The sequence below is a fragment of the Chaetomium tenue genome (assembly GCF_020726465.1).
Source record: "Chaetomium tenue strain MPI-SDFR-AT-0079 chromosome Unknown F5144scaffold_6, whole genome shotgun sequence".
Lineage (NCBI taxonomy): Eukaryota > Fungi > Ascomycota > Sordariomycetes > Sordariales > Chaetomiaceae > Chaetomium > Chaetomium tenue.
In genome coordinates, this window is record NW_027117334.1 from 3,992,747 (window position 1) to 4,018,348 (window position 25,602).

General features: G+C 56.7%; 12 protein-coding genes across 12 annotated transcripts; 6 read left to right on the plus strand and 6 right to left on the minus strand.

The window, feature by feature from the left end:
- Positions 1–224: 224 nt before the first annotated feature.
- Positions 225–1,794, minus strand: F5144DRAFT_373210 (WD repeat-containing protein JIP5). Its single transcript, XM_066784531.1, has 2 exons — positions 1,392–1,794; positions 225–1,325 (listed from the first exon to the last, which is right to left on the minus strand). Exons 1-2 carry the CDS (start codon positions 1,636–1,638, stop codon positions 337–339), a joined length of 1,236 nt encoding a protein of 411 aa, XP_066640569.1. The 5' UTR covers positions 1,639–1,794; the 3' UTR covers positions 225–336.
- A 336-nt stretch (positions 1,795–2,130) lies between these two features.
- F5144DRAFT_373303 (glycoside hydrolase family 18 protein) lies at positions 2,131–4,193 on the plus strand. Its single transcript, XM_066784532.1, has 5 exons — positions 2,131–2,502; positions 2,572–2,883; positions 2,940–3,751; positions 3,808–3,907; positions 3,973–4,193. The coding sequence occupies exons 1-3, from the start codon at positions 2,393–2,395 to the stop codon at positions 3,694–3,696; spliced, it is 1,179 nt and encodes a 392-aa protein (XP_066640570.1). The 5' UTR covers positions 2,131–2,392; the 3' UTR covers positions 3,697–3,751; positions 3,808–3,907; positions 3,973–4,193.
- A 303-nt stretch (positions 4,194–4,496) lies between these two features.
- F5144DRAFT_495334 (uncharacterized protein) lies at positions 4,497–6,845 on the plus strand (the record flags this gene model as incomplete). The annotated part of the gene is made up of 8 exons (XM_066786093.1): positions 4,497–4,698; positions 4,768–4,969; positions 5,036–5,120; positions 5,188–5,314; positions 5,368–5,439; positions 5,508–5,901; positions 5,936–6,731; positions 6,798–6,845. 8 exons carry the CDS (start codon positions 4,497–4,499, stop codon positions 6,843–6,845), a joined length of 1,926 nt encoding a protein of 641 aa, XP_066640571.1.
- Positions 6,846–7,493: 648 nt separating this feature from the next.
- F5144DRAFT_373168 (Alpha/Beta hydrolase protein) lies at positions 7,494–8,735 on the plus strand. The gene has a single exon (XM_066784530.1). The coding sequence runs from the start codon at positions 7,636–7,638 to the stop codon at positions 8,509–8,511; it is 876 nt and encodes a 291-aa protein (XP_066640572.1). The 5' UTR covers positions 7,494–7,635; the 3' UTR covers positions 8,512–8,735.
- F5144DRAFT_373167 (Rhodanese-like domain-containing protein) lies at positions 8,736–10,152 on the minus strand. The gene is made up of 2 exons (XM_066784529.1): positions 9,078–10,152; positions 8,736–9,015 (listed from the first exon to the last, which is right to left on the minus strand). Exons 1-2 carry the CDS (start codon positions 10,055–10,057, stop codon positions 8,961–8,963), a joined length of 1,035 nt encoding a protein of 344 aa, XP_066640573.1. The 5' UTR covers positions 10,058–10,152; the 3' UTR covers positions 8,736–8,960.
- A 208-nt stretch (positions 10,153–10,360) lies between these two features.
- F5144DRAFT_584541 (anaphase-promoting complex subunit 11) lies at positions 10,361–11,384 on the plus strand. Its single transcript, XM_066789623.1, has 4 exons — positions 10,361–10,724; positions 10,778–10,809; positions 10,865–10,928; positions 10,984–11,384. The coding sequence occupies exons 1-4, from the start codon at positions 10,583–10,585 to the stop codon at positions 11,052–11,054; spliced, it is 309 nt and encodes a 102-aa protein (XP_066640574.1). The 5' UTR covers positions 10,361–10,582; the 3' UTR covers positions 11,055–11,384.
- A 36-nt stretch (positions 11,385–11,420) lies between these two features.
- F5144DRAFT_584542 (uncharacterized protein) lies at positions 11,421–13,035 on the plus strand. Its single transcript, XM_066789624.1, has one exon. The coding sequence runs from the start codon at positions 11,738–11,740 to the stop codon at positions 12,725–12,727; it is 990 nt and encodes a 329-aa protein (XP_066640575.1). The 5' UTR covers positions 11,421–11,737; the 3' UTR covers positions 12,728–13,035.
- Positions 13,036–13,334: 299 nt separating this feature from the next.
- F5144DRAFT_373431 (t-SNARE) lies at positions 13,335–15,230 on the minus strand. Its single transcript, XM_066784533.1, has 5 exons — positions 15,065–15,230; positions 14,821–14,997; positions 14,686–14,754; positions 13,900–14,625; positions 13,335–13,839 (listed from the first exon to the last, which is right to left on the minus strand). The coding sequence occupies exons 2-5, from the start codon at positions 14,912–14,914 to the stop codon at positions 13,400–13,402; spliced, it is 1,329 nt and encodes a 442-aa protein (XP_066640576.1). The 5' UTR covers positions 14,915–14,997; positions 15,065–15,230; the 3' UTR covers positions 13,335–13,399.
- A 1,125-nt stretch (positions 15,231–16,355) lies between these two features.
- On the minus strand, positions 16,356–17,416 carry F5144DRAFT_498096 (MEMO1 family; the record flags this gene model as incomplete). The annotated part of the gene is made up of 2 exons (XM_066786250.1): positions 16,356–17,217; positions 17,382–17,416. 2 exons carry the CDS (start codon positions 17,414–17,416, stop codon positions 16,356–16,358), a joined length of 897 nt encoding a protein of 298 aa, XP_066640577.1.
- A 202-nt stretch (positions 17,417–17,618) lies between these two features.
- On the minus strand, positions 17,619–18,991 carry F5144DRAFT_373475 (uncharacterized protein). The gene is made up of 2 exons (XM_066784534.1): positions 18,534–18,991; positions 17,619–18,463 (listed from the first exon to the last, which is right to left on the minus strand). The coding sequence occupies exons 1-2, from the start codon at positions 18,748–18,750 to the stop codon at positions 17,979–17,981; spliced, it is 702 nt and encodes a 233-aa protein (XP_066640578.1). The 5' UTR covers positions 18,751–18,991; the 3' UTR covers positions 17,619–17,978.
- Positions 18,992–19,139: 148 nt separating this feature from the next.
- F5144DRAFT_540445 (uncharacterized protein) lies at positions 19,140–21,344 on the plus strand. The gene is made up of 2 exons (XM_066787144.1): positions 19,140–19,443; positions 19,512–21,344. Exons 1-2 carry the CDS (start codon positions 19,288–19,290, stop codon positions 21,231–21,233), a joined length of 1,878 nt encoding a protein of 625 aa, XP_066640579.1. The 5' UTR covers positions 19,140–19,287; the 3' UTR covers positions 21,234–21,344.
- A 238-nt stretch (positions 21,345–21,582) lies between these two features.
- On the minus strand, positions 21,583–25,409 carry F5144DRAFT_595959 (uncharacterized protein; the record flags this gene model as incomplete). The annotated part of the gene is made up of 10 exons (XM_066790750.1): positions 21,583–22,238; positions 22,387–22,477; positions 22,514–23,729; positions 24,064–24,089; positions 24,221–24,246; positions 24,386–24,448; positions 24,692–24,820; positions 24,900–25,015; positions 25,072–25,129; positions 25,226–25,409. The coding sequence occupies 10 exons, from the start codon at positions 25,407–25,409 to the stop codon at positions 21,583–21,585; spliced, it is 2,565 nt and encodes an 854-aa protein (XP_066640580.1).
- Positions 25,410–25,602: the final 193 nt, after the last annotated feature.

Consider the following 25,602-nt stretch of genomic DNA (forward strand, 5'->3'; position numbering starts at 1 on the left):
CGCCGTCTTCGCCTCTTGCCTCTTCGCTTCTGTAGTTTACCGACAAGCACCATATGAGGCCTGCTTGACCTGGGGAGTTGGCTGAGCCAGATATATGCAGAGCTCAGACTCATCTCACTCCAGGCCCTGACGGACTCCAAAACGCCAGACCGACACAACTCGGCGAAATCTCCATTTACCGCACCAGAGCGGGGAGTCGGGACGGGCCCGGGTAAGAATAAATGTGTAGAGGTGTGCCGGTCGCGATCCGCAGCCTACCTTAGACAAGCCAGAGTCGCGTGGCACCGACAGGCCATCAGTAATACAAGCCGTTGCACGGGGAGTGCAAACAGCGACTTAATCCAAACCCGGGAAGGCCACGCTCCTTCCTTGGACACCCTTGCCCTTCTTCCTCTTCTTCTTCGACTGCTTTTGGGGACGCTCATTATCGCTGTCGCTGTCGTCCTCCTCAGAGTCATCATCACTGTCCGCAGCCCTCTTGATCGCGGTGGGCTCCTGCTCGCCCTCATCATCCTCGTGGCCCTCGATCCCCGACTCGGCCCAGACCTTGACCGTCCTGCCGCCACCACTAATCAGGCGGTTCTGGTAGTCAAATGTCAGGGCCGCAACGCCCTCGATCTCGTCGTGCTTCAGCACAGCTTGCACCTCGCGCTGCTTCAGGTCCACAACAGCCATGCTGCCGTCGCCCACGCCCACAACCACCTTCTTCCCCCACCCAAGCTCGTCGGGCACGCGCACAATGGCGTCCAGGCTGTCGCCGTCCCTCTTGTTCTTCCCGGCCGCAATGTAAATGCGCTCTTGCTGGTCATCCCACGCGCCGCGGTCCCAAAGCGTTAAAATACCGCCGCCGGTGCCCACGGCCACAACGGCGTTGTTGCGCATGCGCTTAGGCCCCAGCCCCGTCGGGATAATGGTGGAGCATAGCAGCTCATCCTCCTGGTCTTCCGACGTCGCGACTATCCCCGCCCTGAGGTCTGTGACAGCCAGTGTGGTCCCCCCTGTCGATACCCATTGCTTGGAGAACCCGGAGGTGCTCTCGGCCGAGGCAGGCAGCGGCGTGATGCTCGAGACGTAGTCGGCGTGCGGTACGTGCTTGCGCACTGGCTTCGGGTTCAGGCTGCCGTTCTCGCGGAGGTCGAAGATGTAGAGGCCGCCCGAGTCGGTGCCGAGCAGGAGGGTCTGCGGGGAGAGGGCGTGGATGATGGCGGGGCAGTCCGTCGTGCTCGTGGCGCTGTTGCGGGGCGGTAGGCCGATCTTGGAGATGACGATGCCGGTCTCGGGGGAGAAGTGCTTAACAACGGAGTCGGTGCCGGCGGAGTAGAGGGCTAACAGATCCATAGTCAGTCACATACCGTCGCCAATGTCATGGAAACCTCCAATTTCCCACTCACATTCTCCGTCATGGCTATAAGCCAAGTAGCGACAACTCCCCTTGTGTCGATGTGTATTCCACACGCTCTTGATCAGGCCCTTGCCGCTGTTTGAGCTACTCCCGTTTCCATCGTCGTCCTCGCTCGGTAACCGAAAACTCTCCACACGGCCATTGGACAAGCCGACGGTGAGGAGTGGCTTGGACGGGTGCAGCACCTGGGTGAACAGGTCCGCCGACAACGGGAGGGTGCAGAGATTCTCCAGCATGGCGAAGAGGCTAGCTGATGCAAAAAGGTGGCAATTCTGCAATCTCAGCTCATGCCGTCCGTTTCCAATCTCACAATTGATAGAGGCGGTCAAAATAGGTCGCAGGCTTGCTGCTAGATGTTGTTGGAAAATCGGGCTCTTTCGAGGATGCCAAAAATTTCGAAGCACTCAAACGAATTATTCCCAATTTGTACTAGTGTATCACCGACTTGGATCGGTCGCGCTCTGAAATCGTGAGTCCTATTTATGCTGTCTGCTGGTACAACGCGAGTGTCCTTCTAATTCAGCTGATTTTCAAGTTCATGAGATAAGATGTGTGGAACAAAAATTGAAGAGGTTGACTATTGGAAGAATACAATTATTGTGAACGGAAGAACGACAATGCGATTGTGGAGACCAATTGCCAATTTGGGATTAGATGTGATTGACTTTAGGGACTCGTCGGGAAGATCGCGGTTTCCGATCGCTTTCGTGACTTGTACCACTTCGCAATCCGAGTCCTTGATTATTATTGTCTTGATGTGATTGCGATCGGGAGGAGGTCAATGTCGTGGATACACAACCTCGACTTTCAGAAGGAGGCACGATACAACAGCTCAATGCAGCGCAACAATCGAAGCCAGTAGTCAGTAGTGCTGCTCAATTGACAACGCCGTGTTCCCCCCTCTGGTTCATTCATTGGCTGTCTTGTCAAACGCAAACCCCCCATCTGCGCTCATCTTGAGAACCTCCCCCAAACCGCCTGACCACACAGATGGCGTCGACACGATTCCTTTTGCCATACTTCCTCTTTTTCTTCTCACTTACCATGGCGGTAAACCTGACGGCAAAGCGGCAGTTGCGATGTATTATGTACTTCACAGGGTACTCACTCCTCGCCCCGCAGATATAATTACCCTAAATACAGCCGCTGATTCTCTTGTTTGATGACAGCCAACACCCAGTGGCACCTCCAATAGACCAGCTCCAACATGTAACCCACGTCGCTGCGGCCTTCATGAGGCCGGGCATATTCAACCAGCCTGGGAGAACTGACTGGCCGATGTTCAGCACCGTCAATGACGTCCGGGCCAAGTTCCCCGAACATACCAAGGTGCAGGTGGCCATTGGCGGCTGGGGTGACACAGAGGGCTTCTCAGCCGCCGCATTGAACGATACAACTCGCAAGACGTTTGCCGAAAACGTAGCCAGAATGGTCACGGAGACGGGGGCTGATGGGATCGATGTTGACTGGGAATATCCAGGGTAAGCTTCAAGCCGTGGCTGATCACACAAAACTCATGGTGTTGATACAACCGCAGCGGCAACGGCGAAGACTACAAACAAGTGCCCAACTCGGCCAAAGCCTGGGAGATCAACGCCTACCCTCTCTTGCTGGCAGAGCTCCGTGCCGCACTCGGCCCCAGCAAACTCATATCCGCTGCCGTGCCAGGTCTGACGCGGGATATGCTCGCCTTCACCCGCGAGACGGTGCCCCAGATCATGCGTCACCTGGACTTCTTGAACGTCATGACGTACGATCTCATGAACCGCCGCGACACCGTGACCAAGCACCACACAGGCGTCGAGCTGAGCCTCGAGGCCATCGACGCCTACATTGCCGCCGGCGCGGCCCCCGAGAAGCTCAACTTGGGGTTCGCCTTCTACACGAAGTACTTCAAGACGGAGCACGACACCTGCGCAGGCCCGTCGCCGGTGGGCTGCCCGACCCTGCTGCTCGAAGACCCGGTTACCGGGGCCGATCTCGGTCGCAGCGGTGGTTTCTCGTGGCACGACACGGTGCCCGAGGAAGTGGCTGAGTCGTTTGGGAGAGCACGCGGGCACGGCGTGTATGACGACCAGCAGGGCGGGTTTTACTACTGGGACGCTAAGGAAGATCTCTGGTGGACGTTTGATACCCCCGGTGCCATCAAGCGCAAGTTCCCGCTGATCATGGCCAAGAGGCGATTAGGAGGGGTGTTTGCTTGGGGTTTGGGTGAAGATGCGCCCTTGTTCGATCATTTTACGGCTCTCAGTGAAGGACTAAGCGGGCACTTAAAAGCGAGGGACGAATTGTGAGCATTCTTGTTCACATTTAAAGTCGATTGTAGCATTGCGGTAGAGGGCCTTTCAGGTATGCTCTTGGAGTGTGAATTCTAAGCTCAAACTCCTCGTCAACCTTCAGATCAGGAAACCTCCTCGCTTCCGAGCCGTCTTGCATCAACTATCGATCCTAACCGCGCGCATATTGCGCGAATTACCGAGACCCGATTTACCGCATTTGAGTGAGGTTCTCGCACCACCCTCTAGTACTGTTTTGACATCAACGGTCAGCTGAGCTATTGAATGTGCTAGAAATAGCGCGATGTTGGTCCTCATGTTTCTCGAACGAAAGCTGGCTGCTCCTCCCATGCGCGCTGTGGAATTGGCCAGTCGGCTTGCTTCCCTTTGCTGCCAGGGACAACTCGCTCTCGTCGCTTAAACCACACCTCCAGGGTTGCCATGCGTCTTGGTGCTTGGCATGTGTCCCGAGCCAATTCGGGCGTCCATATCCGACGAAAGAAAGTTCCGAGTGGGAGAGTTTGAAGCAAGGGGGATGGTTTCGCTGCCGAATTGCCCGGGGACATGCATCGGAAGGCAGGGGAACCTCCGGCCAGATGCAACGCTGTAATCCCAACCCGCGTTAGCGGTCGAAACACTGCATCACGCCGCAGGATGACATTCGACGGGCCGGGGAGGGATGGAGACAGTGGCTTGGTTAAAGGTGCGGGGAGGGTTCGAGGTGACGCAGCGCAGGAGAAAGAGAAGGACGGTACGGATGCTCCTCTTTCCGCTTCACCAAGCTCGGCGGTAGCATTTCAGATCACCAAGAATCCAGGATGCGGCCCTCGCGTTACATTCCGGGAGCTCTGCTCTGTCTCGTCCCCCTTTGCGCGGCTGCTCCCGCCGAGTCATCCAGGGTGCCCAGACATGCCACCGTCATTGACGACCGAGCCGTTTCCTCCAACTACACCTTCATCATCGCCGGCGGCGGCATTGCGGGGCTTACGCTCGCGGACCGCCTGACGGAGGATCCGAACGGTATGCTGACGGCTCGTGATGTTTCGGCCGTGCTCTGTCCAGACTGCTAACCCACCGTGCCCGTTGTAGTGAGCGTGCTGGTCATCGAGGCCGGCCCCTTGGACCAAGGCCAGGATGGCATCCTCGTGCCCGGGGCCTATGCGCCGTACCTCTACTTCTGGCCTGGTCTTACCAGTGTCCCCCAGCAAGGTCTCAACAACAGGGCCGTCACGGCCATTGCCGCCCAGGTGGTGGGGGGCGGCAGCACCATCAACGCCATGGTGTACCTGAGGTTCGTTAAGCATACGGTCAAGCACTGCTCACGTTAAGTTTCCTGTTCTGACATGGCGTGGTGTAGGGGTGATGCGGATGATTATGATTCCTGGGGTGCGCTCGGGAATTCTGGATGGAGCTGGAACAACATGTTGCCTTACTTCAAGAAGGTCTGTATTCCCGGAGAGGTTTAAGGCTGTGGCGTGACGGGAGCTAACTCTGGTGCCGCCAACACAGGCCGAAACTTTCACCCCACCAGACGCTGCACTTGCCGCTGCAGGCAACATCTCGTGGGATGACTCGGTCCGGGGAAAGTCTGGGCCGGTGCAATACTCGTACCCTAACTACTTTTATCCGGGAAGCGGTGGGTAGCCAGACTGTGAGATATCTACTGACTTGAATGCTGATCATTTCCAGCAAACTGGTGGAACGCCGCCGGCGAGGTCGGGCTCCCTCCGGCCAAGGATCCTCTATCCGGAAACAAGCAGGGTAAGTCGGGACACTCAACAACTAGCATTTCGCGCCGTGAAGATATTGACCACGTCAATATTGAACAGGTGTTTTCTGGATCCCCTCGGCTCTGGAAGCCAGCACGAAGACCAGATATCACGCGAGGCGGAGCCATTACGACAGAGTCAAGGACACACGGCCAAACTATCATCTTCTCACCTCCAACTTGGTAGCCAGGGTATTGTTCAAGGGCAAGAAAGCCATCGGCGTGAGCTATTTGCCAACAACAGCCAACAGCACGACCTCCCCCTCAACGGCGTACGCAGCCAACGAAGTTATCCTGACTGCTGGAGGTTTCGGCACCCCCAAAATTCTCCAGCTATCTGGAATCGGCCCTAAGAAGCTCCTCAAGAAGTTCAATATCCCTCTCGTCCAGGACCTTCCCGGTGTTGGCCAAAACCTGCAAGACCAGCCTACCTTATCTATTCCGTATACCTGCAAGTCAACCCAACCCTGTTCGCCTCAAATAGCCAAGTCTAAGGGCTAACTTGCGTTTAGTCACCGCCAACAAAGTCCCCAACTACGGGTCTCTTCTCACAAATGCCACGTTCAACGCCGAGCAGCGCGCCCTGTACGACGCGTCTCTACCGAGCGCATACACCCTCGTTAGCACTCTAGGCAGCAACATCGGCACGGTCTCCCTGCAACGAGCAACATCGTCCTACCAGCAGATCATCGCCGCAGCCAAAGCCCGCAACCCAGCTGACTCGCTCCCCGCGGACGTCGACGCCACCGTGCTGAAGGGCTACAAAGCCCAGCGCGAGGCCCTCCTAAAGCAGTTTGCCAACGCCAACGTCGGCGTCGGGACCGTCCACTGGGGTACCGCCGACGCGGCCCTGGTATACCACCTCAAGCCCCTCAGCCGCGGCATGGTGACCATCAACTCGAGCGACCCGCTCGCCAACCCGCTCATCGACTTCCGCACCGCCACCGACCCGACCGACCTGCAGGTGTACACGGCACTGTTCCGCAAGAACCGCGCGCTGTTCGCGGCCCCCTCCATGCAAGCCCTCGGCCCAACGGAGGCGGCCCCCTTTGGCGCCGGGGTGGCCACGGACGAGCAGATCGCGGCGGTCATGCGGGATCTGATCAACCCGTCCAATGCGCACCAGTGCTGCACGGCTGCGATGATGCCGAGGGAGCTGGGTGGGGTTGTGTCCAGCGAGCAGAAGGTGTACGGCGTCCAGGGGCTTCGTGTCGCCGATATCAGCGTCTGGCCCTTCCAGCTGTCTGGTGCTCCCATGGGCACGATATACGCGTCGGCGGAGAGGGTGAGTTTTTTTATGATGACTTTTCGGTCAAGAGGTTGTGTCTGGGCTAACATGGTCTCTTTCTAGCTGGCCGATATCATCAAGAAGGAATATTGTCTGGCTGGCGCTTGCTGAGGTTGTGTTCTCGCTCGTGGGGTCTGTCATAGGGCGGTTTGCAGTCGAACGTCACATGGTTCAGGAGGCAAGTAATTGTAATTGAGTTTCGTCAACCACAAAGGCGGATGGCCCATGGTACCCCTGACTCCTTGTAACAAACAACACACAAGTCGACCAGAAAAGGCTGAGTAAACAAAATATTACAGATCAACTTGGATCAAATACCAGTCCCCGTAGTATGTGGAATCATCCGATACAGTTTAGTTAGTCATGTCGCACGCACATAGGGTGGTGACATGGCTTGGCCGAAAAAGGGCGCGGTTCAGTAATCAACCACATACTTTTTCCTTCACAAGCCAATGGTGCAGCGTCGATCCGGCAGAGAGTACTTGGATTAGTAACACAACTCTGCCGCTGAAACTGGCACCTCTCTGGCCGTAGGATCCACGCCATCATACTAGGCGGATTATCTACCCCTTGAGAGTATTTGGAATACCTGCGCAGGTCAAGCGCAGGGCGCGACATGCGAAGGCAAGCAAGCTCCTTGGCAGTCGCACGGGGTGAAGCGAGCGACAATGTCTCGAGACGCCTTCACCGCGGGGGACTGCACACGGCGGAAGAATGACGTCCATGGCGGGCAAGAAGGATAGCATATAAGGAGTCGAGACCCAACCTCGAATATATATTTCAGCACCACTCTCAGCTTCCAGCCTGTATCTACAAGAGCAACCTCGCAAACACAACACTGAGCTCCAAGCAAACCGACTCCCTCCAGCCAACAACCCAAGTCCACCCCAAACCAACCACCATGGCCGCCACCCAGATCGCAACCGTCAAGGCCGACGGCGTAGACGTCTTCTACCGCACCGCCGGCCCCGCCGACGCGCCCACGATAGTGCTCCTGCACGGCTTCCCGTCGTCATCGCACATGTTCCGCAACCTAATCCCACTCCTCGCAACACGGTACCGGGTCATCGCCCCCGACCTCCCGGGCTTCGGCTTCACCACCGTGCCGGCCGCGCGCAACTACACCTACACCTTCGCCAGCCTCGCCCAGACCTTCACAGCCTTCACCGACGCCCTCTCCCTCACCCGCTTCGCGGTCTACATCTTCGACTACGGCGCGCCGACCGCCTTCCGCTTCGCGCTGGAGCGCCCCCACGCAGTAGCAGCAATCGTCTCACAAAACGGCAACGCCTACGACGCAGGGCTGGGCCAGCCGTTCTGGGCACCGCTGCAGAAGCTGTGGGCGAGCGGGGCGGGCTCGGACCGCGAGGCGCTGCGGCCGCTGCTGGAGCTGGGGCCGACGCAGTGGCAGTACCAGGACGGGTCGCCGCGGCCGGAGGCCATCGCGCCCGAGGCGTACTACCTCGATCAGGCGCTGATGGACCGGCCGGGGAATAAGGAGATTCAGCTGGGGCTGTTTGAGGATTATGGCTCGAATGTGGAGCTGTATCCGCGGTTTCAGGAGTATTTGCGGACGTCGGGGGTGCCGGTCCTGGCCGCGTGGGGGAAGGCCGATACGATCTTTGTTGCTCCCGGCGCCGAGGCGTTCAAGAAGGATGTCAAGAAGCTCGAGACGCGCTGGTTGGATGCTGGCCATTTCGCCCTAGAGACCAATGAGCAGCAGGTGGCGGAGTGGATGTTTGAGTTCTTTGACAAGTACGGGGTGTTTTCCGCTTGAGCTGGAGGCACAGACGGGGAAAGTTGGAAAGGGGTGTGGGTGGATGCAGACAGGGGCTGTCAGTTGGGGATAAGAAGCTTCCACTTGGGTTTTGCGATGTTGAACCGGGCATAAATGAAATTGGAATAGTAGTCCGTTGCAATACCAATATCACGCAGCAACACGTCCCGCCTATGCTTGCTTGACGCCCACGATCTCCATGTTCCCCTAATCCGAACGCCCCAAACACCGTCCCATGCAACAGCTGACTGACTCCTCTGGGTCTGTTCCCGGAGTGCCACCTCGGGGCTGCCACCGACCGAATATCTCATTACTAGCGAGTAGCCAGTGGCGCCAGAGTCCGGGAAGCTCTTTTTTGTTGTGTTTTAGTCGTACGTATAAAGTAGAGTGGCGTGTGAGTTTTGATGGCGCATATTTCCGCCTTGTGCGTAGTTGTTCCCAGCTAGGCGCTACTCTTCAGATCGAATAAGCGAATCCGAGGGCTTGACTCTTTGCGCCCATTCCCTAGAGATCATTGTCAGTTACGTTTATGCCTCGTTGCCGAATGTTGTGGTCGTTTCACTCACGTCCAACTCCCGTCATACACCTTTCTCTTTTCCGGCGACCCAAAATTGGCCTCGTTCAATGCCGTCTCAATGACGCAAGCTGTGACGCCTGTCCCACAGCTGGAAATGATGGGCTTTTCTGGGTTGGCGCCCTTGCTCACGAATACCTCCTTCAGCTTGTCTGCAGGAAGAAACGCCTTGGTTGTAGGGTCAAGAACCGCATCAAAGGGAATGTTTATTGACCCAGGCAGGTGGCCAGAAGACAGGCCAGGCCTTGGCTCCGGTGCCTTTCCAGACCAGCGCCCATATGGCCTGGCATCCAACACTTGCACGCCCTCAGAGCCTTCCTTGTTGTAGTCCTGAGCAACTTCAAGAACATCCTCGAAGTGCGCAACCTTGTTCTCGTCCATCTCCGGAATCGGGTACGTCCCGCACTCCACTGTCCACACATTGCCTGACTCGGTTGGGAGGCCCTGTTCAACCCATAACCTGAAATTGTTCAGGACGTGCACCTTGGGGTGGCCAAAGACCTTCATGGTCCACCCAACACGGGGCGCGCTGAATATGCCCAGCTCCTGGCTGTCGTAAACCACAACGGTATCCTCGTGGCGGATGCCCAGCTCGCTCATGGCCTCGGCAAAGTGTTTCGAGTTTGGCAACATGTGCGGATATGGGCTGCGCTTGTCTATGACCTTGTCAAGGTCGAAAAATCTCGCCTTTGGGATACGCTTCTCCCGAAATACTTGGATCCCGGTGCGCCCCTCCGGATCGTTGGGGAGAAACCACGAGGCGCAAAGCGGGATTACGCGGGGCTCGGACGATATGGGCGAGGGTGGGCTCTTTTTGAGGGCATCTGCGAGCTCTTGCGGGGAGACGAGGTAGTTGGAAAAGGACCGGCGAGCCTCAAACGTAGTAGCTGTCAAGCTGGTTGGGAGGCCCCGCGAGGCAACACCTCGAGATAACGACGCCCGCAGCGGGCGGATAGCTGCGAAAGAAGCCATGGCGGAGACCGAGGTCTTGCGCTGCGCTACTTCTGCGATTTGGCGCTTTGGCGTTCTTGGCTGGCTAGAGAACGACTTATCAGGAACCTCGACTGACTCACGGTCGTAGTTCAATTGATGCACGCTGTATGGTTCGAAGCGAAGCAGACCTGGGTAATCTGTAACGGCCTCGGCTCAGCGCGGGGTTCTGGCTATAATCGACCGCCTTTGTCCATTGAGCTACGGCAGCCAAAGGCCGGTTGGTGTGGTGGTGAGGGGGAGCAACGGCGATGGTGGGAGAAGAAATCCCGGCAGGCCTAGGGAGCTTGGGCCATCAAGTATTTATTGCGCCATGGCTGGAGGAAGGCACGCCAAGCTTTCCAGACTCCCTCTCTTATCTGTTTCATGCGACCGGATGAACGCTTCAAGCAAGTCCACAACAGTCACCACGCCGACGCAATTCAAGACAACAATTTTTATGAGTAGACGGGATACCATCAGACATTTGCGCGTCTTGTCCGAGCACCCAACACATCGGCCTCCAACATGAAAGTCACGATCAAGAAGTGGAATGCTGTCGCGACTTGGCGGTGGGATATTCCCGAAGACGATGTCTGTGGTATCTGCCAGGTCCACTTTGACGGGACATGCCCGACATGTAAATATCCCGGCGATGATTGTCCCCTCTGTAAGTTCTACTCACGTTATGTTGATGATACACCTTGCCAACTATGTTTGCAGTGTCGGGAAAGTGTGGGCACAATTTCCACATGGTTTGTCGACCCCTCTGGTGGTGCTAGCACACAGGCCTAACCGATGGTACTCTAGCACTGTATCCTTGAGTGGATAAAGCAGGACTCAGCCAAAGGCCAATGTCCTATGTGCCGGCAAAGTAAGCCCCTGTTACCTTATATACCAGATTGTATGCTAAACGCATCGTACTACAGGATTTGAATGGACCGAGCAACCAAACGAAACCTCGATAGACATCCTGCCAGGTGCCGCTGAACTTGCATAGCACCTAGACGACAACTTTCAGCCCGTTTTCTGGGAGCAGACTTGGGACTTCAATGCCTTTTGTATCAAAACTAATTACCGAGGACCCAGTCCCCAACAATGTGCTGCCGGAGGTGGGAAACGCAGTGTAAGGCAACACGCGTTAGGGTAGCAAAGCGAGAGAATACCTCAAACTCGAGGTGAAACAACAGAGAGAAAACTACAGTATACCTCAGATGGCTAGTAACGTTCCCTTTGTAGAACCTAGCAGTTTCTCTTAGGTGATCGGCGGTGGTGGCCGGTCGCCTGGTATAAGCGATAAGATAAGATCTTGCCGCGGCGGCACCCCTGCACACCTAGAGAACAAGGCGGCAGCTGTCTTGGAAAGCGCATGCCGACGGCAGCCTTTCCCATTGTCTGATTCACCTTTCACATGCGGCTTTCCTCTTGCAAGGCTGACTGCGCTCGTTCCCCTTTCCCAGCCCCCGCCATCCGTGTTAAATAATCACCCACATCGGATTGCATCCCCAAAACACAACATGCCAGCCCGAGCGGTGGCTTTGCTCCGTTCCATGTGTCCCCCACCATCACCGACTCTGCGTTCAACCTTCGCTCTGTCATCAAAACCCAGGAGGTTTTGACGCCATTACCACCCATAAGCAGGCCATTACTACCACGACTTGGTCAAAATTAAAAGAATCAGCCATGCCTATCCCCGACCCCGACCGCCCCGCCTCTCGGGGCACCTACACCTCCCCTGCCCCGCCGAGCCCACGCCCATCAGTAGCCAGCCGAGCCAGCAAGTCAAGCTTGCGGCGAGAACACGAACGGCAAGAAACACCACCCATCCACCCCCGACCAACCTCCGCGGCGTACTCACGCCCCCACACCCCACACACAACAACCATTGCGCCCGCCGAAGAGCCCGCTCGCGCACCATCTCCCCCGCCACCGCCCCCTCCTCCCAAACCGACCCAGCAACCCTTCTCCCCCGTCTTCGCCCTCCTCAACTCCACCTCCCACGCCTCCAACCGCCAAACCATCCACCACCCCACCGTCCACTACATCTTCGCCGACGACGACCCGGAGCGGCTCACAGCCGCGCTCGCGCACCACCACGGCGCGGCGGCGTCCTACGACGACAACAACAACAGCAACGGCGGTGAGGCGCCGCCCGACCGCGGCGTGCTGCTGGACCTGGAACCTACCGCCGACGGCGCGGGCTACGAGGTGGCGTGGGCCAGCAGCCTGACGGCGGACTGGGCCGCGACGGGCGCGCGCGTGAGCCGCATGGAAGAGGGCGGCGCCGGGGGGGCTACCGTGCCCGGGCTGGGGGGGAACCTGGTGCTGAAGATTGAGGGGGTGAGTTTGGAGCCGGCGGCTGTTGCTGCTGGCGGTGCTGGTGGCGGCGCGTCCGGGGCAGTGGGCAAGGGGTCGACGTCGACACCCGAGACCGAAATGCATTCCTCTGGTGGTAGTACGGGACGGGGGAGGTCGGCGCCGGCGTCGGAGGGGTATGCGGAGCTGCTACAGGATTTTGAGAAGCGGATGGCGACGCTGCGGAAGGTGGTGGAGGCCGGCGCGGCTAGGCAGCGGGCGCTGGGTGGCGCCGGTGACGGACAGCCGTTAGGGGGCGCCCCGGGGGGCGTGGTGCCTCCCTTTTCTCGGCCTCAGACAGGCGGTAACGATGCGTAGGGTTAGGAAGGAGGGGGTGATTAATGATTTATGCCGTCGTCACACCTCGTCGTGTGGCTTGCTGATACGAGTTTGGGCCGCTTTAGGCCCGTTGCCAGTGGCGCGCTGATGGGTTCCAAGCTCATCCATCCTAATATTGGATAGGCGTCGATGTTGTTTGGTTTTCTTTTCTCCCGTTCCCCTTTGTATTATGCGTTCAGGCACATAGTTGGATTCAGCGACCTACGTAGTGTTTTGGAGAGGAATAGGCGAATTCGGATGGGGTTTAACAAGGGGCAACGGCGGGCACATATGTTTTCTTCACGGATAGCTTTAACTAGAAGATAGGTGGAGGGACAATGCGAAGTCTATTACAACTCCCTAATACATCAAACAAGGCAATCCGAAAGCTATCGCTCCCAAGTCCATCCAACGCCCTGATATCTCGAACAACGGCACGCCATGCTGATATATACGCCTGGAAGAGAACAAAACAAAACCGAGAGAGATGTACCAACCAAGCTCGAATACCGGGCTGGTGTGAAAAACGTCCCCGTCCCTAGGAGAACCCCCAACTACCCAAGACGTGACACGATAACGGGACGCGCCAAAACCAGCGGCCACATCCCGTGTGCACTGATAGTATCGCCCACGACGAACTGCTAAGACGCAGCGAGCAAAGTCACAACTCCTTCATTCGTCGGACCCGGTAGGATCAGCGCCTTGCCAATCAACAACGAACCGTTTCTTAGTCAGAGCCTCGACCTCTTGGTTGGCCGTCGCCCCCGCACGCCGGGCCGCGATGGAAAGACGTTTCGAGAGGCGCGGGACAACATCAGGAGAGATCTTGACGGTGCGGCCTGTGTTCATTTGTAGGTCATCCAAGACGTTCCGTTGGAACGGGCTCCGCCTCTGGGCAGCCGTGTTATCTCCGGTGGTCTGGCCGGTGGTATCGCCAGTGGTGCTACCGGTGGTGTCGGCGTTATTGTTGTTGTTGTTGTTGTTGTTGTTATTATTATTGTTGTTGTTGTCATTGTTGCCGCCTCCGCCTCCGCCTCCGCCTCCGCCGTTTGCTGCGCGGTTTACCATGATATAGGCGACTACGGCGACGACGATAATGACGACAATGAGAACTAAACTCAAGAGTTAGAAAATGTACTTGATGCAACTTCCTTCCTCCAGCAGCGACGTACCGCAGATACCCAAGCACCACCACTTCTTGCTGCGGGCTGACATTGCTTTTGAGGTGGCCACCGTGAGATCGCCGTTGGCACCCTTCAGCTCCTCTGTGGTTTCCTCCATCTGCTTATCGACCGTCTGGATTGCTTCGTCCTGCTGGTTCAAGAGCTCCTGCGTCTCACTGAGAATCTCTATGAGGTCGAGCAATTGCTTCTCAACCTCTTCCATCTCCCGGCGGCGTTGCTTGTGAGCGCCAAGGGCACGGTTTGCACGTTCGGAACGGTTGCCCAAGACAGCTTGCTGGAAAACCTGCGTATCGCTCTGCACAATCTGCTTGATCTCGGCTTCGCTCGCGTCAGGGTGTGCGATCCGGGCTTGGCGCTGTGCTCGCTCGTCAATCTCCTTGCGGGATGCTGCCTCCATCTCTTGGAATCTTTGGATCGCCCGCCTAATGTCCCGGTCGGTCTTTTCGACCTGGGTTTGGTTCCGCCGCTCACGGGACTCTGGGTTGCGCTTCACAGCCCTGACACGATCCGTCAACGTCCTGTACTGGTCCATCATAGACTGCGTCATGTTATCGAGGTCCCGTTTGGTGGCCGAACCGCCGGACGTGTCCGCATCGTCGAGATATCGTTTCTGGAGCCCGTTAAGTACCCCTAGCTTGTTCTCGAGCTCGTGGGCTTGGTTCTGGATATCGATACATTCGTCGAGAATCGAATTTTGGCCCTGCGCCCTTGGGGCTGCCGATTGTCGTGGTTAGGTCTACTGTCTGGCGCGTACCTTAGTTGGCAGGCACTTACATCCGTAACCCTGTTGGGCCATCTGAGGCGAACCCCCTGCGTTAAAAGACGACATCTCATGTGTTCCGGCTGCACACAGGCGAATGTTAGCCCACTCCCCAGCCTAGAGTGGTATGGTCGTCATCATTCACTCACCCCCATATTGCGCAGCATTCCGGTCGTCGAAGGGATCCGCACCATAGCCCCTGAAGCACCCCGTTTTAGCAAACTGCCACAGCCTGCCATGCATCCCGCCTTTCGGGAACTAAACATGGAGACGATCGGATGGATTTCGTACCTGCCGCCGCCGTCATATGGGTTATATCCGCCGTACTAGCAGAGGCTGTTAGTCCCCTACGAATTCCATAGTTTTGGGGCTCGGGTTCACTGGAACACTCACACTCATCTCGAGAGGTCAGCGGAGACGTAAGCGCAGAAGCGCTGAAGAATGGGACGTGTGCAATTGGAGGAAACGTGGGCGCCCGAATAGTCGGCGGTTTCGTAGGATGATGCTATCCAGTAGTCGAATATCCCAAACCTAAAAAAAGAAGAAACACAACGAGGGGGTACTCGTGAACGAAAAGCAAAAAGAAAGTGGTTCGTCAAGAAAATGCAAATGGAGGGTGCGCCTCAGTAAATGAACACGCTGGGGTTCTCAGGAGGTCGCATCCCAAACAAGGTTAGGGCCCTGTGGCGCGGTCAGCATGGGACCTTTTCTGCCAACGACAGCCAACAAATGCACATGGAAGTGGGCAAACATGAAGGACGCAGTGGGTGGGTGGTCCAACACGGCTTAGCATGGATGGCCGGTTAACTCACAGGCCGTTTTGCGCATATGAACGAGCATCCCGCAGCTCCAATGAATGAAACGGAGCATTTTTCCCCTCACAGTTCAGACGGCAATGCGCATTCCCAATCATGGCCGAGACCAAAGAGAAACACTCGGCTGGGCGCCGGCGGGGTCTGAATCGTAGGTGGACCGCTGCTGACGATTGGCTATCGTTCTTCAGCTTGCTGGAGCTGCAGCAAGAGGGCTGGCGCTTTGGCTGGTTACAAGACCCCGGTTGAGCTTGGCGGGGACGGGCTGGGGCCAGTGCGGGCCATGCCAGCAACAAAACCCGTTTCAGAACGAGGATCATCAGGCACGCCCGCTGGGTCAGATGTCGAGTGCAACAAAAGATGTTTGAGGGCAAATGCCGGCAAAATCCAGTCCAGAATGCAAATATTTTCAAATGGGGTTCCTTCATCGGGAAGGGCCGAGAATTGTCAAATTTTGAACAAAAGTGTCGAGCCCGATGACGTGCAGGGCCTCGCAAGTTAAGCTTTCTAGGGAGGTACCTAAGGTAGCTCTTGCTTTGTCCGGAATTGGTGTGCTTCCCGAGAAATCAGCCCTAATTTTCAGCTGGAAGTTCAACAATCACGACCCGAGGCCACCATCATGAGTTGGAACATTGTATCGTGTCCCAGGCCTGGCTCACCCTTGAAAGACCGGGCGCCTTCGAAACCCCCAACCGGCTAACTTGAAAGTCTTATTTTCTCTCTCGACGAAAACCAGGATAGATGCGGTTTCGTCTCATCGAAGATTTCTTCTACCTGCCATTCAGCCATATGCCCTTGTAACGAAGAGTCCAGCCAGCAATCCCAGCCATCAATGCAATCACCCGTCGAGTATGCTTTCCCCGTCAGGCACATCAGATGACCGCGTATGCCGACGCATAGCTAACACTAAAATCTTTGTCCTTCTTTACCAAGTTGCTCCTTTGGTACTGGACGAAGCTGAACTTGCCGTTCTTACCCTCCAGTCCTTTCTCCTCCGCGACCGCTTCCAGGGCTGCCATCATGACGCCAATGGGATGTCGCCCACAAACAGTATTTTGGGTTTGTCGGATAACCTTATAGAACTCGCTGTGTGAACCAGACTCGACCGCATCTATGGCCATCTGGTCCAGCGCCTTGATGACCTCGTGGATCTCCGGGCTTTCAGGATTCTCGGCCACCTGGCTCCAGTCCGGAGTGGCTTGCAAGGCACCGCGGTCGTTGTCCAAGTCGCGAATCACGCCGTCACGAAATTTCGGCCGGTAGGTAAAGCGAGATCCCCAATGACAGAAATCAGACGAAACAATCCAAGCACTTTCGGGATCTTTCAAGTACTTCGAGAGGAGCTCGCCCCAAGATTTCTCCTCCTCCTCGGACGCGTTGCCAACGAGTATAGGGATAATGGGGGGGTAATCTCCGTCACCAAAGGTCTGTTCGAGCCTTTTCCGTAGGTACGGCAAATGCATCTCGAGAGAGTGCTCGCTCACATCACTGCGTTTTGGCATCTCGGTGAACCGGTTGGTCTGCCGCAGCTCAGACGTCGTGGCAGTATCGACGACGAGGTCCCCAAAGGGGGTTTCGTACTTGTCGAATGACGTGAGAGCACATTCGCGTAGGTAGTAGGTGTGGGAAGGTCCAAGGATGAAGACCCGTTTCGCCGATCTCAAATCGAGGGCCTTGTAGGCCCAGGCCGCGCAAGGCCCGGAGTAAGAGTACCCCGCGTGGCTATCCCGCATCCTGTATCAACATATCATTCGGTGGATAAGGATCTATGCCCGACTTACGGGGCAATTATCACCCTGGCATTGTCGATCGGCAGCTGGGCGCCGTCTAAAGTTTCAGGAACTTGGTCGAGGAAGTTGTCCAACTGGGAAGAGAGCTCCTCTGGGTCACCTTCATACCAGGATCCGGCGTGACTAGCCTCCCGTGTCGTCATCTTACTCGTGCCTTGGCGTCACAGTAGAAACAAATTCGTTATCTTCAACGGTCAGAACAGTAGTTGGGCCCTCAGATAAACTGCTAAAAAGCTTGGAGAGAAGAGGCCTCGCAATTAAATCGTAAAACGAACGGGTGAGGTCTGGGAGCTGCAGGTGAGGCGGGGTTCCCAGCACACCCGCATTGCCCCGCACACCGGGGAAGCTACCTAGGTGACGTCGACCACCTGAGTCGAGGCCCGCATTGTCCGCTTGTCTCACCCTGTATTTATGTTGCACGTGCTCCAGGCTACCTGGAAAGTGTCGCCTTGAATCCTTCGTGATGACATTTGATCCTAGCAAGAAATAGCCCTTAGGGTACCGCAATCTCGAGACAGGACTTAAGCGCAAACACGCATCCTGCGCCTGTGCCTTGGGCACAATCATAAACGCCAAACTCCGATACATAAAAAGGCCAACCCGCACCCAAACCAATAATCCAGCCGCCAGGTATCTATCCATTCACAGCCCCCAAGCCCACACACAAACCAGACCAGACATACGCCAGTATGCACCACCCCACAACTACCTCCTCAACCACTGGCTCCCGCCCACCCCGCCCCTTGGCCCAGCACAAGCCAAGCAGCGCCGATGCTCGCCAAGGTTGCTGATGGAGCAGCTAAAGCAAACAGCTTTCCCACACGCCCCGCAGATGTGATCGTCAGGGCCAGACCCATAACCGTCGATGTCCATCATCACATCGCCATCGTCGCCCCCAGCCAGCCTCAACCCACAATCCTCGCAGTCCGTTGGTGTACTTCGGGGCGCCAGGGCCGGCGACGGAGGTGACACGGCGGATGAGGAGGGCGAGGATGCCAGCGAGCTCGTCGATGTTGTTAGCCCAGGCAAGCTCCAGAAGTTGTGCAAAGACCGCTGCTGGCTGGTGTGGTAGGGTTGCGCGGGGATTTGTAGGAACGCGCTGGTGTTCGTCGCTTTGGGAGATTCTGGTGCCGCGTACTGATGTTCGTGTGCTCGGCGTTGGGCGGAGAAGAGGACGTCTAACGTGTGTTCTGGGAGCGAGATCTGGGTGAGCGGTTGCAATTGAGGTGAGCGGGGTTGTTTGGTTTTGGCCAAACTTACGATGCACCTCTGTTTCTGACGGCCTGTTGTCGCGGAACCGCTTCATTGTGCGGCTGGGCAGATGTGAGGTTGTGGACAGTCGTGGGGCAAAGAACCCGCGTCTGGCCGTGTCCATCGCTGACAAGGCGTCAAAGTTGAAGCAGTTGCTTCCTACATTTTCCGTCGACGAGAACACTGACCCAATGCCGGAGTCCGATCTCTTGCGCTTGAGTACCATCTTGGATCAAAGATAGGTAGAACTAGCAAGGCCCCGCGGTAAAATAACTGCCAAAGTAGAGGAATTGGTAGGTGGCTCTGACAATTGGAGGGCCCCGGTGATGTCAATTGATGTAATTAAAGACCTGTTATCAAGGCCTGGTAACGTCTGAAGAATATGCGTGATGTAACGCGCCTAATGATATTGACAGCGGCAAACAGAACCAAGGCGAGGGGATGGGATAACAAATGGAGGGGAGACCGCGACGCATCAGAGACGCGAAACACTTAAAGTGTTGGTCTGTGCATTTCGCGTAGAGTGAGTGGGGTCTGGCTTGGCATGTCCTCGTGATTTGGCGTTGTCAGCGTGGGATCCAGAGGCGCGACGGTGTCGCGTCTTACTGCTGTCTCTTCCATCAACAACGAGATCTGAAGGTCTCGCCTTTCCGTTGGCGAGTCTCAACGTCATACCTGCGAGTGATGCAGGACGCTATGCTGTCATGACCCCCAACCTTGCCCGTCGACCGCGACTCGGAATACACACAAGCCAGCCCCGGAAATGACAACCGAGGCGCAACCACAGCCAGAGGAGCAGCTGGACGCAGAAAGCGAGAAGCAAATCAGTCACCCATCGGCCGATCATGCATCGCTCAAGTATTCATTGCTGGGCCCATCCCTGACAAAGGCCGGCCAAGGCTCAGTCGACCAGTCCAAGGCATGCCCACCCAACACCATTCAGCGCCGACTCCGCGCTAACTGAGTATTTCCTTTTTCTTCCTATAGGTCTCTGAGATTATCTACAATGCCTCTAAGGGCTCTAAGTTTTTTAACCACGAGGAGACAAGAGACAAATCTCTCACCGCCAAAATCGAAGCCATCCTCGCCAAGAAGCGCAATCTCGAGACGCTAGATCTCTCCCGGGAGCTACGGGCAGCCGATAACCTTCTTGCTCAGCTCGAGCTCTCGCGCGATTTGACGCAGCACATTGTGCACATTGACTGCGATGCATTTTATGCTGCCGTAGAGCAGCTGGACCGACCCGAGCTAAAGGAGCTCCCATTTGCCGTGGGCGGCGGTGTTTTGACCACATGCAACTATGTCGCCCGCAAGTTCGGATGTCGCAGCGGTATGGCCGGCTTTGTGGCCAAGAAGCTGTGCCCCGAGTTGATTCTTCTCCCGCTCAACTTTGACAAGTACAACGCGAAGGCAGCCGAGGTGCGAGAGATCTTGGCAGACTATGACCCGCGGTTTGAAAGCGCCAGCATCGATGAGGCGTACCTCAACATCACCGAGTATTGTGTCGAACATGACATGGATCCGGCCGATGTGGTCTCGAAGCTGAGGAGCGAGGTCCACGAAAAGACACACATCACCGTCTCGGCAGGCATTGCCGCGAACGCCCGGCTGGCCAAGATTTGCTCCAACATGAACAAACCCAATGGGCAATTCATCCTGCCGCGCGATCGGGCAGCTATCATGTCATTCATGCGCGACCTTTCATGTCGCCAGGTGAACGGCATTGGACGGGTGCTAGAAAGAGAACTAGCATCCGTGGGCATCAAGACCTGTGGCGACATCTACGCACAAAGGCAGTACCTGGATCGGCTTTTTGGGCAAAAGGCATATGAGTTCCTTCTCAAATGCCATCTTGGCCTAGGTCGTACCAATATCCAACCCGCCGAGGACTACGAGCGCAAGAGCGTCGGCACAGAGAGGACATTCCGTGACTTGGGCGATCCTGCCCTACTGCGCGAAAAGCTGAGATGGACCGCCGAAGAATTGGAATCAGACATGCGAAAGGCCGAGTGCAAAGGGCGTACACTCTGCCTAAAGGTCAAGCTGCACACCTTTGAGGTCCTCACCCGCCAGGTCGTGCCCCCAAAAGCGGTGCACTTGGCCGATGACCTATACAACTACTCGTTGCCGATGCTCGCAAAACTTGAGCAGGAAATCCCCGGCATGAAACTGCGGCTGATGGGGCTACGATGCACGCAGCTCGTCAGCACGAAGAAGCCGGATACGAGGGCCTTCTTTGGGTTGAGGCCAGAGAGGCCCAAATCCGCCGGATCAGGGGAGGCCGGTAGCGGGGCCGGAATCATACAAGCCAGTGGTGAATGTGAATGGCAACAATGGCCTCAAGAAGAAGCCCACCCGGCGTCGGGTGGAAACCCGGCCGTGGACAGTCCTCATCGAAAACACGGAAAGGAAATAGTGCCCAATCCTACAAAAGAGCAGCTTCCAACGGCCGAAGAGGAGGAACTATGGGACTGTCCCGTTTGTGCCAGGCCGCAGCCTGCGGATGAGCGCGTGTTCAACGAGCATATCGATTTGTGTTTGTCGCGACAAACTATCCGAGACACCGTCCAGCAGGACTCCGCTGCGCAGCAACAGCAACAGCGGCAGCCCGAACGAGGCATGCCTGAAGCCCAGAAGACGAGGGAGAAGAAAAGGGGGCGGCCGTCAGCAGCAGCAGATCCCAGGCAAAAGCGCCTTTGTTTTGGTTAACGATGTGTTTGTCAGTGGTGGTTTTTAGCTGCCGATTAGACCCCATGACTGAATGGCATAATGAGATATAAACCCTTCATCAATCAAATCGTATTAGAGACATTTGGATTATTTCGAGTCCTTTTCCCAAACCATAACACCGTCCTAACCCATCTATACCCTTTTTGCCGTATATGCCTCACCCCGCCGTCTATTTTCCTGCGACTCATTGCTTAAAACCAGCCTACCACCAGCGCCTTGCTATCCAAAACCCCAGCCACAATTGTCAACACAACTTTAACTCTCCTATCCAAAACACCACACCACCACCACCACCACCACCCCCCCCCAACCCGATCAACCACCCCGTCTACACATCGACGCTTGTTCTTCGAACCGCCATACTCCGCCTAATACACTGATCCTCCTCCTCCTCCCGGAGCAACTCCTCGCGCGGCAAACGCACAGCACGATCCAACGCAACCGGCAGACCACGATGACGACCGCGGAGCATAACAGCGCACAGCACCAACTTGGACGCGGGATGCCACGCCCCACTAAAGCTGTAATCCGCGCCCGGCGCGCCCACACTGATGCCGACGCAGCCGTACGCCGACACCACCTCGAAGATGACGTTGAACACGCTGAAGCGCACCGGGTCCGCCAGGAACCGGTCCGTGTTGATCGTCACGATCACTAGAATCGCTAGCACCAGCCACCAGATGTCGTGCGCCAGCTGGCCGTGGATCTGCTGCGTGATGAAGTTGATGTGCGATTCCGCGCCTTGGTTGGAAGGGGGCGGTGCCCGGGCGCCCACGCCGTGCAGGGTGAATGCGTGGCTGATGACTCGTCCGAGGGCGGCTAACATGCTGCTGCTGCTGTTGCCGCGGTGGCGGCGGTGGCTGTGGATGGAAGCGGTGGTGGCTTTCTCGGGGTCTGTCGTGGGGACTTCGTCCTCGGTGTAGATGCCGAGTGAGCGCTCTTCGTACACGTTGGAGTGTCGCATGGTTATGACGACGGGGTACACTGAGATGTACATCATGACGACGTACAAGACCTGCAGCCCGATGTAGACGGACGGGATGGACACCACGTAGAAACCCCCTGAGCGCACCGCTGAACGAGAGGGTTGGTTATTTTATAGATGACAGGTCACGGGTATGACAAGTCTTACCTAGCGCCTGGAAAAGTCCATCCAGTACACGGGAGCGGGGCGGTATGTGCTGTATCGCCGGGTTGTGGAGGTTGAGGAGCTCAAATCCTACCTAGTCGATGGAGTTGAGGAGGATAAGCATGAAGACGAGCCACCAGGTCGGACGGGCAGCGAAGAGGTTCGTGTACACGCGGCGGGGGTACCGTAGGATGAACTTGAGGGTGTCCTTTAGCCCTGTGTACTCGTCCTCCTTAATGAGCAAGGTGAGCAACCTCCGAAGCGACCAGACAATAAGCCTCAGGAAAACCGGGTACGCCGTAATCCCCGCCAGGATCAACAAGCCCATCGTGAGGAGGACGAAGGTAGAGTTCTGGAACGGGATCATGTTCGCGTCCAACAGGGACATGCCCCAGTTGTTGAAAGCAGACACGCCGTTGAAGATGCCCAGCCACCAGGGTTTGATGCCATTCTCGAGCGGCGGCCCTGGCAGGTTGTTGTTGATCCAAGCCCCCAGCGCGAGGCAGCCGAGGAGTTGCCAAAGAATAAAGTACACAGGCACGATGACGGAGAGCACTCTAAGGGCCTGGTATTCGCAGCCGCCCAGGCGCTCGCGCTCCTCGGTGGTTAAGCCGTGGAACTGGGAGTTCCTCCCACCTGATTTGCCGGCGAGAAGCTGGTGCATGCTGAACTCGTCGTCCTTCTGGTCGGGGTTTGAACCTCCCTCTCGGCCAAGGGTTCTCCGAGTTGCCTGGTTCTCCCGGGGATGGTGCTGGGCGGCCGTGGAAACCGCGTCAACGGGGTTGGGAGTGTTGGCGAAGGCGATGCGGTCGGGGCTGGGCGATTTCCCCCTCGGCGCCTTAGCATCAACGGCAAGGGCGGCTACATCGCCACCGCGGGTGGTGTCTGGAACAGTTTCTGTCCTGACCGGTGGTAGGGTTTTCGTCGAGGCCCTTCGGCATGACAGGAACCGGTCAATCCTCGGCGGACTACTAGCTCCCCCGGGGTGGTTCGCCCTCCGCGTGCGCTCGGCCCGGACAATGTCGTGGAACCTCTGCTCGAAGACGTGCTTCCGCGCCACGACGGTCCAGATGGAGACCCATATCGAACTGCCGAAGATGATCAGGAGGAGCAGCAGCGTTTGCTGCCATGTCGTCATCTGGCTGAGGTTGACAGTGTTGAGCCCGGATTCCGTCATAGCGCTGACAACGAGGAACAAGCTATCGGTATAGCTGATACTCCGAGCCGGGTTGGACGAGCCCCAGAAGATCACCGACGAGACGAGGCACCCGATGATGAAGTACGCATAATGAATCGTGATAAAATTCAGAGGCGGAAGCCAAGATCGCAGCCGCGAGCATCTCGAGCTATCGCCCAGGTTATCGTGGTCGTGTGGGCGTGACATCCTCAACACAGCGCAGCGTGACGGGGAGCAGTGAAGAGGATAAGAGGGTGGAGAGGGTGGAGAGGGTGAAGAGGGCAAGATTGGAGCAAGAAGTGTCTGCTGATGATATGCGGCTTGACACGGCCGGAATCTTCGAAGAGCCCGTGCTGTATGGCCTGACTAGGTGGGAGAGGAGCTATGTCATGTCATGGAAGATGACATCAGTGAACTGAGTTGGTACCGCCGGGATGTCGTCGTGAGTCGTCTCTCCAGGCTGCGGTCCTAAAGCAACAGACCCCCGGATCGGCAATAACTACCGCTTGTGCATACGCGCAGGTGTCGACTACACGCCCCTATGCTAACTAGATGGCTCAGTAAGTCGCATATGCTTTCACGCTGATAAGCGTTTCCATGGTGGCAGAAAACAAACCGGGCGTGTTAATCTTTCAGACCGCCCCTGCGATGCCGGCATACCCATGTCTCCTGATCGGTTCCACACCCTATGGCGCATCAACCAACAGAAGCTTCGGCTCCAAATCTAGATGCGTCCATGTCCAACACGGCGTAAAATCATCCACATTTTCCTCCCTGCCTGTACCTTTCTTCATTGGGTGGTTGCGGTCGTCGGCGGTGCCGAACCAGTGGTTTGGCACAAGAAGGTGGCGCGGGATGAGTGGTCGGGAGGACTAAACAACAACCAGCCTCATAGGGATGGGGTAGGCGTCGATGGATTCCTAACAGCAATCGTTTAAGATTATCTATCAACAGCTGCGGCAACGCCACGGTATCCTACAACACAACCCAATTATTTCGTAACAGATTGTCGTGCTGAGCTACAGGTCCGTCAAGTCCTTCGTACGCAGCGCCGAGTAGCTCAGAGTTCGTTGTGCTCCTGGATATCATCGGTATCGGCCACTACCGTCTTCACCGCCTCGGCGGCCTCACTCACGGCACTCGCGACCTTCTCGGCCACTTTCTCGCTCGCTGAAGACGCCGGGCTGTCGGTAGCGGACTTGGTGACAATGGACTCGGGTTGGGGAACGCCTTCGATGCCCATCATCTCGGTCTCGAAAACTAGCAAGGCAGGAAATATTAGTACGGTTGGGAGACATGGGAAACGGGACCAAAGTGGGCGGGAAAGGAAAAGTCATACTCAGAGTAGACCCAGCAGGAATGGGGCCGATGTTCCGGTCCCCGTAGCCATAGCTCGGGCCGATAGTCAAAGTCCGTTTCTCGCCAATGCACATGTCGAGCAAGCCCTCATCCCAGCTATTTCTTGTCAGCGTACGCCCCCAAACACCTGATTCTTCCGTTGGGAATGTTACCCTTTGATCACCATCCCAGACCCCAATTTGAAGCTAAAAGGTGTCCCGCGGTCATAGCCTGGCACGGGTGGGACTCGTCAGCCTCAATTCAAGATTACGCCCCAAGCAAGGTGGCAAGGGGAGTCGGCGCAGGGCTCGGGCACAGCGGACTTACTCGCATCGAATGTCGCGCCCGTGGACTGGAGAGTGCCGCGGTAATGGACATTGATGGTGTCGCCCTTCTGGGTCTTACGCTCGCACTCAACCGGGAGCGTAACATCGATCTTCAAGTCGTCTGAAGCCAGGGCGCCAACAGCAGCCGAGGCGAGCAGGGAGAGGGACAAAAGGAGGTGTTGCATCTTGAAGAAAACTGAGGCGGACGGCAAGGCGAGGCTGTGCAAAGTCGGGCGGGTTTCGTTTCGGAAGATCAGTGAAACTGGTTTTGTTGAATTGGAAGCAGTCGTAATCGTCTTGGGGAGGTGAGCACCAGGCAGTTTGCGATCCAGCCAGATCATCCAGAAGCCAGGGTCAGGACCAGAGCACACGCCCAGC

Coding starts and splice junctions, on each gene's coding strand:
- F5144DRAFT_373210 (XM_066784531.1), bottom strand. CDS start 1,638: ATGCTGGAGAATCTCTGCACCCTCCCGTTGTCGGCGGACCTGTTCACC. Junction 1,326..1,391: donor TTATAGCCATGACGGAGAAT/GTGAGTGGGAAA, acceptor TGGATCTGTTAG/CCCTCTACTCCGCCGGCACC.
- F5144DRAFT_584542 (XM_066789624.1), top strand. CDS start 11,738: ATGCCTATCCCCGACCCCGACCGCCCCGCCTCTCGGGGCACCTACACC.
- F5144DRAFT_373303 (XM_066784532.1), top strand. CDS start 2,393: ATGGCGTCGACACGATTCCTTTTGCCATACTTCCTCTTTTTCTTCTCA. Junction 2,503..2,571: donor TGTATTATGTACTTCACAGG/GTACTCACTCCT, acceptor GTTTGATGACAG/CCAACACCCAGTGGCACCTC. Junction 2,884..2,939: donor GTTGACTGGGAATATCCAGG/GTAAGCTTCAAG, acceptor ATACAACCGCAG/CGGCAACGGCGAAGACTACA.
- F5144DRAFT_584541 (XM_066789623.1), top strand. CDS start 10,583: ATGAAAGTCACGATCAAGAAGTGGAATGCTGTCGCGACTTGGCGGTGG. Junction 10,810..10,864: donor GTGGGCACAATTTCCACATG/GTTTGTCGACCC, acceptor ATGGTACTCTAG/CACTGTATCCTTGAGTGGAT. Junction 10,929..10,983: donor ATGTCCTATGTGCCGGCAAA/GTAAGCCCCTGT, acceptor ATCGTACTACAG/GATTTGAATGGACCGAGCAA.
- F5144DRAFT_540445 (XM_066787144.1), top strand. CDS start 19,288: ATGACAACCGAGGCGCAACCACAGCCAGAGGAGCAGCTGGACGCAGAA. Junction 19,444..19,511: donor GCTCAGTCGACCAGTCCAAG/GCATGCCCACCC, acceptor TTCTTCCTATAG/GTCTCTGAGATTATCTACAA.
- F5144DRAFT_373168 (XM_066784530.1), top strand. CDS start 7,636: ATGGCCGCCACCCAGATCGCAACCGTCAAGGCCGACGGCGTAGACGTC.
- F5144DRAFT_373431 (XM_066784533.1), bottom strand. CDS start 14,914: ATGCATGGCAGGCTGTGGCAGTTTGCTAAAACGGGGTGCTTCAGGGGC. Junction 14,626..14,685: donor GGCCCAACAGGGTTACGGAT/GTAAGTGCCTGC, acceptor GACAATCGGCAG/CCCCAAGGGCGCAGGGCCAA. Junction 13,840..13,899: donor GTGGTGCTTGGGTATCTGCG/GTACGTCGCTGC, acceptor TCTTGAGTTTAG/TTCTCATTGTCGTCATTATC.
- F5144DRAFT_373475 (XM_066784534.1), bottom strand. CDS start 18,750: ATGGTACTCAAGCGCAAGAGATCGGACTCCGGCATTGGGTCAGTGTTC. Junction 18,464..18,533: donor GTCAGAAACAGAGGTGCATC/GTAAGTTTGGCC, acceptor TCTCGCTCCCAG/AACACACGTTAGACGTCCTC.
- F5144DRAFT_373167 (XM_066784529.1), bottom strand. CDS start 10,057: ATGGCTTCTTTCGCAGCTATCCGCCCGCTGCGGGCGTCGTTATCTCGA. Junction 9,016..9,077: donor GTGTATGACGGGAGTTGGAC/GTGAGTGAAACG, acceptor AATGATCTCTAG/GGAATGGGCGCAAAGAGTCA.